Below are 15,688 nucleotides of genomic sequence, written 5' to 3'. Positions count from 1 at the left end.
ACACATTGAGGATTCACATCCTGGCACATAGCAAGATATGCTACACATCTGCATCATTTTGTCTTACAGTGCAGGAAGAACAAAAATAAATGTTATGAGTCTGTTAAACCACAGAAATGTGAATCACCTAAAAAATTGCCAAGTGTATAAAATTAGCAGGGCTGCCAGCGTTAATGTGTCGAATGTGGCACAATTAAGGTCTGTAGTTAACATGTAAATTCTTTTGAATCACGTTAATTGTCGGCCAACATTCCCATTCTTAAGAGGCTGTGCTAGGCTGAGTTTAAAAGGCACAGTGATGGTAATGTGATTATGATAACAGCATAACAGGGTTGTATGTTAAATGTGAGCTTTATGGCTCTGTGATACCTCAGTCTGTTGGTCGTCGACCACTGTCGTCCAGAATGAAATAACAGCTACTGAATAGCCCGGCATTAAATTTTGAACATTTGGACATAATTCCCAGACAATGTATACTTTGCTTTTCCACCAGCACCATAATTGGGTCTACATTTTAATTTGTCCAATACTGTCTTCCAAATATCTGCAAAAATAATGATATTCCCATCATCCTGGGGTTCTCTGTACACAGTATGAAATTCCAGAAGACCCGCCCCTACTCTGCCTTTAATGGGCTATACCCTTCTAGGTCAGGATATCAGTTTTTGATTATTTTAATTTTGAAAGGCAGACACTCATTAACCAGTAACTAACAGGTTAAGTTTCTAGGAAGAAAACAAAAAAGGGATGTGACATACAGTTTCCCAGTTTTGACTTATGGAGCAAGAAAAATTCATTGTTATAAAACAAACAGATGTTGCATTGCTTGAAACTTCACATTTTCAATTCTGACGACTTGTTACCGTGTTGAACTGCAGACAGGGTTAGGCCATTAGTAGAGCTGCAGAAAAGGAGAAGCTGGGTGGAGAGACTAAGCCTCCAAGTGCACCGTTAATTAAAACTGGTGGACAACAACATGATGAGTTGTGCCAAACTGTACTGTTTGTTACACTTCTTCTGTCAGTTTTCCTCACAAATGTTGGTTTGGGTACATTTGGTGCTATTTGTACTTCTTTCTTGTCTATAACTTAATGAGGAGTGACTGAGTTAGAAAAAAGTCTAGCAGAGTGCATATCCAAAAGCAATTAAATACTAGGTGCTGGACAGCGCAAAAATAGATGCAAAAATATACAAATAGAGTACACACACTCGATGATGCTCCCATTAACATTTATTACCTCCAAATGAGTGATGTTTCGGGCCCAAGCCCTTTTTCAGACATGAAATTATAATTAATATCCAGTGTCCAGAAGGATATTCTGCAGCGGTGTGTGTGTAAATAGTCATAACTCCCGTTTTAGATTAGCAGAGGCACTTCAATTTATTAGGAGATTGTTCTTTTCCTTTTGATTTATTTATTTATTTATTTAGTTTTAGTTATATAACATTATAACACGACAGTCCTACCTTATGATTTAATAATGTGGTACTGCCTGTGCATATATTTGTATAGTTTTGTTTGTATATTATATGTATGTCACATGTATTTGTAGGAATCTTTTGATTTTAGACACACATGACCTGTCAGGTGACCTGTCCATACACGTACTTATGTGGTGCATCTGCACACTTTTTCATGTCTGAAGAAGGGCTTGGGCCCGAACCCTCACACATGTGGAGGTAACAAATGCTCCTGGGAGCATCATCTGAGTGACTGACTTAGGTCATTGGCTTTATGTCTCTTTAAGGCTTTTCACCTCTTTGCTTGAAGATGGAACACATGATGCCAATGTAAGAGTGAGCGATGAAATGTCGTCACATTTGTAATTATCTTAGTTTTTTTTTTTTAACATGCAGAACAGTATGAAACATTTCTGATTTCTGATATGATTAGTTAACCAAGGACAGTCTCACCTTGCACTTGTAGCTGAAATGTGCTCTTTGGTGTGTGGCATCAATTGTAAGGTTGTGCACGCCACATTTAGCTCTAAAATGCAATTTGTATCCATAACGACAGCAGCACATGTAGATGCAGCAGCCGGGAGCTCTTCAAACTCTTGCTACTTTTTGCTATATATATAGTTTCTTTTTCTGGACACCATGGCCCCTTCTGCTGAAGCACCAATTTTCTATGACAGAGAAACACTTATCAACATCGGGAAGAGTTGTGAGGGCTTTGGACTGAATGCAGTAGACTGTGAGAAGGTGCCCCACAAGCAGCATCTGCCGAGCGGCCGGTAAGACAAGAGGGGAGAGGAGAGGCAGAGGGCACCAGATGAAGAGAGGAAGGAGAGGAAGTAGCGTAAATAACTTGATCAAACAAACAGTAATCACACTTATTTGTAAATATTTAGTGCAAACAGGAATTCAAAATAAAATATAACAGTTGAACCTGTGAAATCTTGCAAGCAGCTGTCGAATTTGTCGCCGTAGCAAACGTGAGACACCTCTGTACATCTGACTGTTTGGCTCGCTCCATGTTGTAGCTCGTGTTTGTTGTGAGTGCCAGATTCAAATAGCACGTAGAAGCAGTGCGAGAGCGTCGCAGAATCTGTTGTTTGTTTGTTTTCAGCGCCCCTGTTGACAGGTTAGAGTATCCGCTTTGGCTGCCTGAGCGGCGCTGGTCAGGCTCGTGTAGAGAAACGCCGGCTCACCGAAATAAACAGTGAAAGTGGCATTTTGATAATTATGTTGACTCTGTGCCACCTTTCACTCAGTTTAAAAGTATCTCTCTGCCACAGAGATAAGGAAATACAAAGCTGTCTGTTTCAGTCAGCCTTCCTTGCTCCTGTTTCAAAATAAAAGTCCTCTGACAATATCTCTGTGAACAGACTCCCATCAGTTGCTGAATATTTTATTTGGAATTATTTGCAGGAATATGTTGCTGAAAAAGCAGGAACTGCAGATGTGATAATTGAGTGGAATTATTGCTCATAAATGTTGAAATACACAACTTATAACAGCAGACAGCCCTGCAGAAACATCACAGCCACGGTGCTGCTAGTGCATGAAACATGCTGCAGTTCGGCGAGGTTGCTGTCATGCACTGGTTCTGCGCGTAATGTGAATCAGAACTATGTAGCACACATCGCAAATGAATTGAAGTAAATGAAACAGCTCCATGAATCTATCCAATACCCGACCCAGCTATTTTGTCAAAATTGGGACCAATATCCGATCTTAATATCGGATCGGTGCATCCCTAGTTAAAATGTGGAACAGTGCCGATATAACATTAAAAATTAAAATTGATTTTGGGTTTCAAAAAATGATTGACAACATTATTCTTGAGGGTGACAAGTCTGAATGATTTCTTTTTATTCTTGAAGGAGTAGTTTCTATTGATAAAGATATAGGGCAAACATATATAAGCTTTTGTGTCTGCCAAAGCCTTCCAGTCACTACTGAATAGACTATTGATTTTGTTTATGGTTTCCATTGTTTGATCTTACTGTACTATGTGATGACTGAATAAAACACTGAACACAACTCCACCGCCCTGCTATGCTGCAGGAACCTTGAACCCACAGTGATGTCGTCATGGACAGTTAGCATTAGACATGGATTGCGCAAAAATAATTCAAGTTTATTGCGGAATAGTAAAAAAAAATATATATATATATATATATATATATATATATATATATATATATTTCTATAAAATCCCAATGAAATTATCAGAACCATAAGGCAAATAGGTCAGGTCAGGGTTTATACACACCACTCAGCCATAAAACTGTGGGAAAGAGACGAGTTTGACCAGCAAAGCATTCATGCTCTATAAAGTCATCATATATAATATTGACTACAAAAATGCCATGCAGCGTCAGAGTTAAGTTAACATACCACTACAAAGTGTCACGCAGTGCAGTCCCACCACAGACAGGAGGCAGAGTGTTGGTGCAGACCCAGCCTGGTGACACAGAGAGAGAGGAAAGCGACCTGCATTAGTTGAAACTATCATACGCCATATTATACACACAGCAGGTTTACCTAAAATTTAGCCCAGCCTAATGCATGGTAAACCAAAAAATACACCAACATACAAAGTTCTAATGGCCACAAAATTCCTGGAACAGTTTAAAAAAAACAAAAACAAACTGTTTTGCAGGCCTGGAGATGTTTTGAAATCAGTTAGGGATGACAGATTATTGGCTTGGCTGATTATGGGGGGCCCATATTTGGCATGTTGCAGATTATCTGTATGGGCTTTTTATATTTATCACCAGTAAAATTAAATAATTAAAAAGTGCAAAGAAAGTGTCAGCATGAGATGAACTTACTTTGTAAAACCTCAGGGAGCTATTATTATTTGTTATTTATTTAACAACATTTTCATGTCAATATAGGAGCATTAATCACTTTTTGGCAGGTTTTCATTTGCTGAATTGTCTCTTCAAATGTATTTCAACAGGTAAAAGGAGGTAAAAAGGACTGTAGTGGTTATAATCTCAGCCACATAGCAGGTAATATAATGCAGGCTCATAAGGATAATACCAGATTATACCTTTATTTTAACAGTACCCATCCATAAAGTATGATAGACTACTTTCCAAATGTAACAAGATTTTAGACATATTAAACACATACAAACAACGTGAACAACAATGTTGTCTATAATCGCGTAAATGTCATGCCTGATCAAATTATGAATCGCTAAAAAAAAAAAAAAACGTGAAAACTGGGTTTCAAGACACATTAAAGTTTCACAAAGACATAGCTATGCTCTGTCCACGGACATAACGTTACATGTAAAGAAGTGCTGCGACTGTTTCACGCGAGAGCAGCCGAAGACGTGAACACTGGCCGATTCAGTTTTAACAGGCTGCGCGCGCTCCCGGCCAGTTTCTGACAGACGATCACTTTTTGGCACGACACCTGTCTTGATTTTAGCATGGATTTTAGCATGGATTTTAGCCGTTTAGCCGTGGAGCTTTGTATGGTCTGGGCTCGTGGTATTTATCTCTATCTCAGTTTTTGGTAGACGATCACTTTTTGGGAGGACACCAGCAGTTTGCGTCCCCCCGCAAGGACTGACAGGATCAGAACCATAAAATCAACCCGAGGTGGTGTTTGTTTCAAATGCTGCCAGAATAAACGCTGCAAAAAAACAAAACAAAAAAACAGGTTGCATACCAGCACCAGAGAGAAGGTCCGTCCTCATGATGCGTGCAGCCTTAAGCCTTTCAACTTGATCCTGACTTTTTTAAATCGCGGGTGGCAACTTATTACAATTCCACTTTCTCCTGGGACCGGTCAGCTTTTATCACTTCCTACCTGCTTGTCATGTGACTGTGTCACGTGACTCTACCTGTGCACCAGCAACATATATTACTAAATTAACATAGATGGACATTGGATTTACTGGTTTGTAAACACATGCCAAAACAAAATGATGAGCGGATATTAAACACACATTCTTTTCTTACAGGTATTCATATCATGCCAGCAGCTTACCACAATATTTAATTCACAAAAATCATTAATACTTTTTAAAATGTATTTTTTGAAACAAATTTGTAAAAACAAGTCTTATTGAACCTAATCATAAAAAGGTAGTGCCAAACATTCAACATATAGCACTATTAACCAGCACCACAGATACTAATGATGTTAAATATTAGCCTTTGTGCTGTTTCAAATGTCAAGTTGTAGGATGTTGCGTCTCCATCTGTAATTTTTTAACTTGCACATTTACTTACAGCAGTCCATTTTTTAAAAAAACCCTTTTACAGGCATTTTAACAGCACGGTTGACTTTTTTCTCTTTTTTTTTTTGCTTTACTAAAAACTTGGCAAAACCCTATTTCATTTCATACGGATGTTTTTCTACAATGTATTCTAGTATTTTGAATATACTGTAATTATACTTATATGACAATTTTATTATATTTGTTTTGTTTTTGAACAAATTTTGTTTCTAGATCTGTTATTATTTGTGTTTATTTTTTATTAGTGCACTTTTTATATTTATTTTATGAAGTATTATATCACATTGACCCTTCAACAAGCGGACAAGCGGTTACAGAAAATGAATGAATGAATAGAGGAAACAGTGATTTGTAAGGTGAAACTGCTTTTCTTTCCTTTTTTAAAATTTATTTATTCATTTTTAGCATTTTTACTGGTTTCACCTCTGCAGGTAGTCCAGCTCCTGGTAAAAACCTCCTTAACAATAAATACTGATAGAATTCTAAACAAGAGAAGTATAATCTGGTTGCAATCTACAAGTTGCCACTAAATCCCCCTAAATCTTTCAAACTGGACCTTTTAATCTATCAAGACAGCGTTTCATAAATTATGAAGTATTGCCAAGATGTGTTTATTTCTCTCTATCAGACTCTTATTTTCAAATAGTCTGCCTTCTATACTAGACAGCCTTAAGGATTCTGCTATTCTTTTTCTAAGTGAGTGGTTAGGGAGGGGAAGAGAAAGGGCACAGAAATGGTCAGAGCTTTCTTGTTCTTTGATTCTTGTTCTTTTATCTTGCAATGAGACCACCCTGAGGTTAATAATAACATTGGAGGGGCACATCATCAGTCACTCAATCAAGATTCCTGCTGTCAGAACAAATTGCAGACCCTTAAAGCACAGACAAAAGGGCAACCTGCCAGGCTAGAAATAAAGCCAATGCTCTGGGGCCTTGAGTATAAGTAAAAATGTTCATGATTATGTCCATCAGGGGTGCAGATTAATCACATGTGAAAGTCACAGGGAAGACTTAAGTCTTGACCTTGAATTCTCAAGCAAACCCAAAGCAAGCAGCAGCCTCCAAGACTGAAAAATTAAGTAAATGTGAAAGTGCCCAAAACGTCCTCAAATGGCCACTTGAGGCAAACAGTCAATCCTCGTAGACCCCCCATGTTAAAATCAACACGTTCTCAATCCAAGTTGTCACATATTGCAGCTTGGCAGTGGATTGCCACATCTAAATATTACCTTTTAGGTTTGTTGATTAAGATCCTTATTAGCTTCAGTGTTCTGCCACGTTCATGTCATCGTGGTCTACATCGAATGCATGAGCTGTGAGGAGATCATATGAGAAGTGATGCGTGAACACAAATGTAGGAGCCAGGAAATGAGCTCAAATGAGGTGTGTAATCTAAACTAAGTGCTTGTTGTAGGTGTCACAATGGTCAAATTATCATACACTTCTGCAATTTCGGAATTATTGATCACACATCATACAGAGGGCAAAATGATCGTGCAAATAGAACAGCAGTGTTCCTGCATTCCTCATTACCGTTCATCTTCTTGTGTGCTAAGCTGAACTGCCAATCAGGTGCTGTCCTTGACCAACAACGGCCAACTGCCGACAATCGGCTCGGTGTGTCAGGGCCCTGAGGTGCTTCACAGCACCAGGTTAACCATCACCGCTGTCAGTATCAGAATCTGTTACATCTTGACCAAAAAAACAAAGTCACTTAACCAAACATGTTTCACTTCAATGTTTTTATTTATCGCGCAACATAAAACAATATTGTGGGGTTTTCACCACATACACTATGTATTCACATAATACACCATACAGCTACAAAGAGAGAGAGACTGAACAAAAACACTTTTTTTTTACATACTGCATCCTTGACATGAAAATAAAGAACCAAGAACAATCCTAAAACTCATAAAGGAATGTAGCTGCCAGTTGTGTAGGTTCGTTTTTATTTGTATCATTTTGTTATACGGGCCAGGGTCCAAGTCTCTATCCCAAATCTGAAGCATTAAATTAGGTGTTCAATAGACTTCTAAAAGTGGGCCATAAACAGTGAGATGCATGTGAATATCTATGTGTGTGTGTATGTTTGCGTGTGTGTGTGTGTGAAAGACAAAATATACAAGGTGTTAAGAAGAAGAGAGGGGTCGAGTAAAGGAAGTGCATGACCAGGGAGAGGAGGAGGAAGGGAGGCAGTACACAATCGCTATTCTTGTATTGTTCAAATATCTTAGCATTCAGTTAACATGAACATGTACAACATACTCAAAACATCAGTTCAATAGCCTTTGGTACTTGCGCTGTACCAAACTTGAAACCAAGATAACAGTCTTCATATAATATGATTCTATATCTCATCCTAGTTTTCATGTATTCAAGTACAATATTGAATGAGTATTAATTATCAATGTATGTGATGGAATTAACTGTTTGAGTGCCCCCCTGCCCTCAAAAAGAGATGTAAATTTGTAGCATTGTAACAAAAGACTTTTCATAAAGTCAGCACCAGGGCAGCTTCCCATCCCGTGAAGCTGCTTGAATCAAAAGTATACTTCTCTTGACATTCGAAGAGCTCAGAAAAATATTTGTGGTAATCATTTATCCCTCGCACTTTTTTTTTTTTTTTTTTTTACACAGTGAATTTTAAGGTGTAGCATCATAGCACCAGCTGACCGACGCCTCCCCATCTCGATACGTGCTTGGCGGGAGGCGCCTCTCATGAGTACCGTCCACCAAACTCGTGAGACATTTAGAAATTTACAAAGTTATTAAGATACCATGTACACTGTATCCTCAGCACCCATTTTTTTAGGCAAGTGTGTGTATGTGTGTGTGTGTGTGTGTAATGTGGGCCATGCGTTATGGTTAAAATGGACTTTTACTGTCCCAGTCCCAGCCCCTGCACCAGTTCAACTACTGTTGGCCATGATGTGTGTATCACATGATTAATTATTAAAACCTAAACACAAGGAGTCTTCCACAGGGCGTAATGATTTTTATGCCAAGTTCATAGTTTCTATAATGAGAACTAGAGTAGATAATGATAAATACATCTAAACAAGCAGGGAGGCAGTCTCTTACCTGATAGTCTAACACAACTGACAAAGATTGCTGGGCTATTACTCGCTAAAACATCGCCCACTGATTCACCTCAGACTGCAACTACTGCCATGTTCCTAAATATCCCCCCTTTGGATAAGCTCCTGCACATGATCAGAGGTAAATTTATAAAGAGCAACTCTGCTGATATTCAAGGAATATGTCAAAATGATGGGAAATATTAACACTCAGATGAGGAGATTGATACTATTGTCATGTCTGTGTGCTAAATATGAAGCTACAGCCGGAAGCCAGTTGGCTTAGCTTAGCATAAAGACTGGAAACAAGGGCAAACAGCTAGCTTGGCTCTGACCAAAGGTAACAAATCTGCTCCATTGCTTGATCCATCCAAAAAAAAATCAACAATTCTACGGGAGATTATACAAGGTACAAGGTAATTTTACTGTCATTTTTCTTAAATGTGGTTTAAGAAGAAATGAAATGTGACAATAGTTGGATTTCCATCTAAATGCAGTGTGAATTTAAGCCACATTTTCACAAAAAGAAGGTGCATTTTTCTACTTTTCAGTCCACTGATGTTATGCAAATACTAGGAGTTGGTACATGGAGATAAACAGAAGGTGGCGCTAATTCTCCAGTCAGAAGTCTGCAGTTTTGAACTTATATTCCAGTTCTGTGCTCTTGGGAGAGTTCTGGTAACAGCTCTCGCATGTTAAAAGTCTCCAGAGATGACGTAGATAGCTTGGCCTATGCCTTTTATTCCTTTGATTGATACACCAGTTTTTGGTTTTTTTTTTTAAATTCTTGGCATTTCAAATCAGGATTTATATGTAAATTTAAATTTAGAATGCACATGAAATACACCTAGTGTTGTGGCTGTGACTTCCTACAGTCTCTGCTGACTGCCTGGTTACACATAAATAAGAGTCTGGCATGTAACCGCCATAATACTGTATAAAACTTGACATGTTTAGACTATTTTTTTTTTTTTTTTAATGAATGATATAAAATGTTCCAGTGAGCTTCTGAAGTGCTGTTAGGTGCATTTTGTTACCTGTTGATGCAGCCAGGCTAACTGTTTCTTCCTGTTTTCAGTCTATTGGGGGGCTAAGCTAATTGGCTTCTGGCTCCTGTTACATATTTAGCATACAGACGTGACAGTGTCATCAATCTTCTCCTCTAACTCTCGGATAGAAAGTTAATAAGCATATTTTCCCCAAATGTCGAACTTTTCCTTTAAACAACAAGCAGAACGTATCAAAATTTATGGCTCCCTTTTTTGTTTGTCCTTAGATCACTGTTGTTGAAGCTTTTCTAAAACTCAAATTCATACTTTTCCTCACAGAGCTGCACCACAGAGGATCCTCGAGTTATTTTTACTGTGGTCAGTGAGTGAGTCAAGTGTGGTTTCATGTTCTATAATTGGGCTAATAAATCTGTTTTTCAGAAAGTGACACATCTCTGTCAGTTACATGCTGACAAGGGGTACAGTACTTACGAAAGCAAAACAGCAGTGTTACTAAGCACACATTTACACACAACACATCAGGACCAAGTGTTGTTAACTGTTGTTGAGGGCTGTCAGAGACTTCAAAATACCCCCTTGTCATTCCTGGTTTAGTTACTATCCTCACCAGTTAAATAATCTTACCTAAATATTTTAATATTTACATTTTTTATCTCTCTCTTGAGAAAAAAAAAACAAAAAACAAACAAAAAAAAAAACTAAGCTTCAAGTTGTCAATAATCGGCTCTTTCTTTTTGTCATTAAAATCAAGATTAAAAGTGCTTTTATAAATCTTTTCTTCTCTATGTACAATTTGTATTAGCTATATAAAAAAAGATGAAAAAAAATAACATCAAAGACAATCATTATCATCATCACCATGTAGTAATAAATAAGAGTTAAAAAAAAAAAAAGCAGGTTAAAATGAGTGTGGAGATCTAGAGCACACAAAGGGACATATGCATGATTCTCTGCCCTCAGTAGCAAGTTGTGATTGTGACCAGTGTCTCTACAGTGTGAGGTAGAGAGCTGGAGACCCTCGGGAGAGGTAACAGGGTCTTTCACAGATGACCGGGGCCTTGACCAAAAACAACCACCCAGCAGCCAGGAGTTAGCCTCTATCCAATTCTACCAGTCACTCATTTTTATTTTCGACACGTTGCAAGTAGTCCATGTCAACGCTTGAATTAATCAAACCGTCACATGATTAATGCCTGAAAACAAAAAGGAGGGATTCTGTCCAGGCTATCAAATTTTCTCTCTCTTTGGCTTTTCTCTTTCACACACCCATCCATTCCAGTCACTTTCACATACACACACATATGCAAAGTGAGAGATGTATTGATTCAGTGCACTTGCATTTGTTGCCAACTCCCAGATGCTATGGTCATTTTTCAAAGGTCTCCCTTTAGCTCTCAGTATTTTTCTCTGTGAACAGATTACCAACAGAGCACTGAACGCCCTGTACAGTGTACTTTTGTTTGAGACAAAACCACTTTGCCACAACAAACTGCAAAAGCACCTCAAAAGGAACCAGTTCTTGAAGCCCCAATGCCAGAGCTGCAACAGCAGGGCGGCCACTCTGATTGGACTGGCTCTGTGATGGCAAGGTGTCTGCAGAAAGACACAGCTCGCTCTGCTCGAAGATGACAGCACCATGCAGAGGAACGAGCGGGGCCATCACAGTAAATCAAGTGTAATAGGAGAGCACCAGAGTGTGTGTGTGTTACGGAGCACCATAAGCATCTGCTGTCTCAACACTGTTTCCCTCTGCTCAAAGCCAGGATGGGCTTCCCAAATGCACCTCCAAACTTCATTCACATTTGTGCCACATGGGGACAAAGATCAACTTTACCTTGGGCTGCCTTGGCGAGGCCCCATCCGTGGTTGGCAAACAGGGTGTGAGATCCCCCTCTACTGGCCACGGATGGTTAAAGCAGCGCAGCAAGGCTCTACTGGCTTCTGAGTGGATCTCAAGTGCTTGTTTGTACACACCACTTTGAAACGGCAGTCACTGCTGCCCTCTAGAGTTTACACTGGGAGACGCTCAGCCCTACTTGAATGTTTTAGGAAGATAAAGTGTGCCACCTGTTCCATCTATGTGGTAATTGCAGATCTGGGTCAAATAGCATTTGCAAATAGTATTTTAGCCTCTGTGGAGCACCAGATGACAAGCGAAGGAAGGCATTTGGCATATAATCCATTAAACTTCCCAATTGCATGACAAGTTTCCTGCACCGATGTCTTGAAGCAATAAATGCCATCATTCTGTTACTCCACCTCGGTCAAAACAAACTCACTCGGTTATACCAGCTGAGCCAGATTAGAGTTAGAGCACCTCAGTACAGCATCAAGTGCCAATGGTTAGAAGCGGAATGGAAACCAATCAGAGCTGGAAGTTGAGCACCAGTCGAAAGCTGGAGGGGTGCAGGAGAGGAGGAGGAGCATGTCATCTACTGGTAAGACAGACAGCCAATATTTTCTCCAAACGTATTTTGAAGGGCAACTACAATTATTTCTAACCTGGGCATTATCTTATTTTTCGACTTTCTACACCATAGTGCTTGGTTTTGTTAATAACTCTAGAGTTTAGTTTAAGCCTTCTAGGGACTCTGCACAGTCAAAAAATAACACTTGTAACAGAGCACCGCTCTTCAGCTGTATTCATGTAATATCAAAGAAGCAGGCTCCATTTGGAAGAGGCCTTTTAAACGTACAGAATGATTGTATCAGTGTGAATATAACAGATAATTCTGATATACATTAAAGAGTACATTTCTTCATCAGTTGTGTATAAAAGAATATATTCGATTTGTACATAATGCTGGGAGGCTGAAATGGGAAAATTGGAATTTACGCAAATACCAAGATGCATTATATGTAAGTTCCAGGAAATAGAAAGTATAAGAATGAGATGTTGGCAGGTTCCAGAACTGTTATTGTGTTTTGTATATAAGACAGAAGTGCTGCTGATCATCACATGCAGCCTAAGAAATGAAAATGTGAACACAAAATAAGAAAATAGGGGCCCAGGTTGATAATAATTGCAATTATCCTTAATATACATATCTGTATATTGTCAAATTAGAGATAAAAAACGAAGGCAAGCCTTCTGAATGGACTATTTTTATATATGCATATATGATTACTTTGAAATTTATTTTCTGTCTTGCCAGATGGACGACGTCTCCTCCTCTAAGTACAGCTTGAAGATTGACAAGAACAAAGAAAGTCAGAAACAGAAAAAAGGGTACACATTTTCCATACATGGAAAAAGCAACTGTCTGAGTCTGACTGACTCAGACTGATTGATTTAAAAAAATACATAACTCAAAACAATCACATCATTAATAATAACATTAATGAAAACATCAATAATAAAAAAACAAACAAGTCTTCATTATAATAATACCTGTAATAACAACATTGACAGTAACAATAGCAATCATAATAATATTGATAATAATAGCAATAATTAGAATCATTAAAATTCTATGAACAAGAAAAAGCAATGGAGTTCCTCTCCAGGGAAGAGAGAGGAAGAGCACCACAGGCAGTGTGTCTGAAGCCCAAACCACTGCCTGACATGAGGTAAAAAACAATAAAAATGCCCCCTCCTCCAAGTGGACTGCGGAGGGGGGCAGGATGGAGAGATGCCAGACTGCGGGACGGCTGAGAGACATTCATCCTGCTCATCGCGCTCTCCAGCCCTCCACTGCACCACTCTGTAGCTATCAGTGTGTTTGTGTCTGTCTGACCTCAGACAAAGTGGCTGTAGGGGCCAGTGAGGCGGGTGAAGGCATAGGGAGACACAGTAACCATAGAGGAGGTGTGGAACGTGGGGGCTAACCGTGTCACTGGCCCCTCCCTCTTGTCTTTAGATTGTCCAGGTCCTGGACTGGCACCTGCCACCGTAGGCCCCCACTTGCGTTTCTTCCCGAGGGCCTTGATGTCTTCCTGGGAGAGGCCGAGGAGAGCCGCCTCCTGCTGCCTCTGCAGCGCTCGCTCTGCCAGCAGCTTCATTTTGGCCTCCCATATAGCCAGGCCGTGCATGGGCTGGTTGAGGTTCTTGTGCTGGTAGAAGACCAGGGAGATGCGGGTGGGATGGGAGCGATCAGGCTTTTTCAGTGGAGTGGTAGCATGTAGTTCCCGACGGGCACATTCAATCAGGATGGAGCCGTGGGCTGGTGCTACCGCTACACCACCAATGTTGGGATCCAGGAAGTTGTGCTCGCTGTCAGACCACACCTCATCGTCTTCCTCCTCACGACCTTTGGTGCTTTCAACGTCACTCTCTGCTCGGCTGGGGTTCCAGCAGGCCTGATCTGACTGCTGCAGGGCATCGGGGAAAAGGCGGCCCTCAGGGGCAGGTGATGGAGTACTGCCTGCAAATGAACCTCCGCAAGACTTCCAGGCCTTCTCTTGGAGCCCAAGGGGAGTGGAACAGCGACTCTCCCCAGTCTTGGACCAGATCTTGTCTGGGTAAGCTCCTGCAGGATTACTGTGCTTCAAACCTGGGCTATATGCTGCCGGCCCCATGGCCCAAGCATGTGGCTGAGGACTGGGAGCAGGGCTGGCCCAGTGCCTGGAGGCGCCTGGGCCTGGAGTGCCTGGGCGTGGGGTGCCTGGGCCTGGGGTGCCTGGCTGTGGGGTGACTGAGCCTGAGTGGGAGCTGCCAGGTTGTGGTGTACCTGGGTGAGGGGTGCCTGGGCGTGGGGTGGGAGGTCCTGTTGACCCTTGGTGAATGTTACCTGGGAGCACTGTGCCCAGGTGAGGGGACGGAGATGGAGAGGGAGGTATCTGGGGTGATGGTGATGGGGCAGGGGATGCCATCAGGGCATTTGAGCCGGAGTAGGGTGTCCATTGCTGGGGGTAAGGAGAAGGTTGCCGCTGCTGGGGATGCTGGTGAAACTGCTGCTTGTCCTGGTTCAACAACGAGACTTCAGGACTTATTTTAGGGGTCAGATGGCCTTCCCAGTTGGTGGAAATGATACTTCCATTAAGCTTGTGCCCTGGCCACGGCGCAGGCTGAGGGGTGCTGCAAGGTGTGTTGGCACCAGCCTGGCTCTGCATTGTGCCTTCGTTAACTGGCACATCCATAGGCTCCTGTTTGATAACTGGAGTGCCTCTGTTGGAGGGTTCAGAGCAGACAGAGGAAGGACGGGACTGGTTGTAGTCTGCGGGCTGGGTGTAAGCGCTGTGGTTTGGTTGGTTGGCTTGCTCCAGGTGGCTGGGGTAGGACTGGGCCAGTCTGGCCTGAAGGCTCTGAATGTCAGGCTTTGTGTCAACCTGGACAGCCTTGCTGCCTGCTTTGGGCAAAGAGCTGTTTCGACCCTCGTAGGTCCTCAGCTTAGGGGGGAAAAGTGCATTGGAGGGGTAGTTGTAGTAGCCATAGTGCATTGAGGGCAGATTGTGGTGGTAGCCGTTTACTGGGTCTGGTGCATGGGGCTGGCCAGTTGGGGGGAGGCCTCCCCTTGCATAGTAGGCAGGGTGTGGATAGATGTTGTTGAATGGGTCTGCTGCCTGCACAGGGTATCCATCTATTGATCCATTGAAGGGCTCTCTCTTGATGTTGGGCTTCACCTCTTGTTTTACAATTGCTGAATGACAAAGGAAAGGTAAGTTACAAATTGCACTTCACATACATTTCAGTTTTTATTTGTTTTTGACCTCTGTTGTATTGGAGGTTTGTGAAGGTCCTGACACACCAAGCTGAGGGTCATCCCTCAGTCATTATAAGGCCGTTGATGAGCCTCTGTTTCACTAGTTTTTGCAGTGTGTCCCACACAATCGGCACTAGTCAGCCATTGTCCGCCGATTCAATAATAATAGTGAATAAAATCACTGTGATATGCAGTTTAGCTCAGTGCTTGAGAAGACAAACGGAAATGTGGAAAGCAACTAAACAAC

General features: G+C 41.2%; 2 protein-coding genes across 6 annotated transcripts in view; both read right to left on the bottom strand.

Annotated features, from left to right (window-relative positions):
• npffr1l2 (neuropeptide FF receptor 1 like 2) overlaps positions 1-5,266 on the bottom strand; it is a 33,770-nt gene extending 28,504 nt beyond the window's left edge. The window contains exons 1-2 of the mRNA XM_088077137.1: positions 5,137-5,266; positions 3,847-3,913 (exon numbers count right to left, since the gene is read on the bottom strand). The gene's annotated coding sequence lies outside the window, so the exon portion shown is untranslated. The remainder of the gene's footprint in view (positions 1-3,846; positions 3,914-5,136) is intronic.
• A 2,170-nt stretch (positions 5,267-7,436) lies between these two features.
• The window catches only part of tet3 (tet methylcytosine dioxygenase 3), a 39,320-nt gene continuing 31,068 nt past the window's right edge, over positions 7,437-15,688 (bottom strand). For 4 of the 5 annotated variants that reach the window (XM_042488462.2, XM_042488459.2, XM_088077134.1 and 1 more), the window contains one exon: positions 7,437-15,378. In XM_042488462.2, coding sequence (XP_042344396.2) covers positions 13,538-15,378 — 1,841 coding nt within the window. In that variant the 3' untranslated portion in view covers positions 7,437-13,537. The remainder of the gene's footprint in view (positions 15,379-15,688) is intronic. The other variant, XM_088077135.1, reaches the window with a different exon arrangement.

Source organism: Plectropomus leopardus, chromosome 4 (assembly GCF_026936395.1).
Source record: "Plectropomus leopardus strain MGB_pleo_1.0 chromosome 4, ASM2693639v1, whole genome shotgun sequence".
Lineage (NCBI taxonomy): Eukaryota > Metazoa > Chordata > Actinopteri > Perciformes > Serranidae > Plectropomus > Plectropomus leopardus.
Note: the sequence above shows the minus strand (reverse complement) of the source record. Positions and strands in the feature narration are given on the sequence as shown.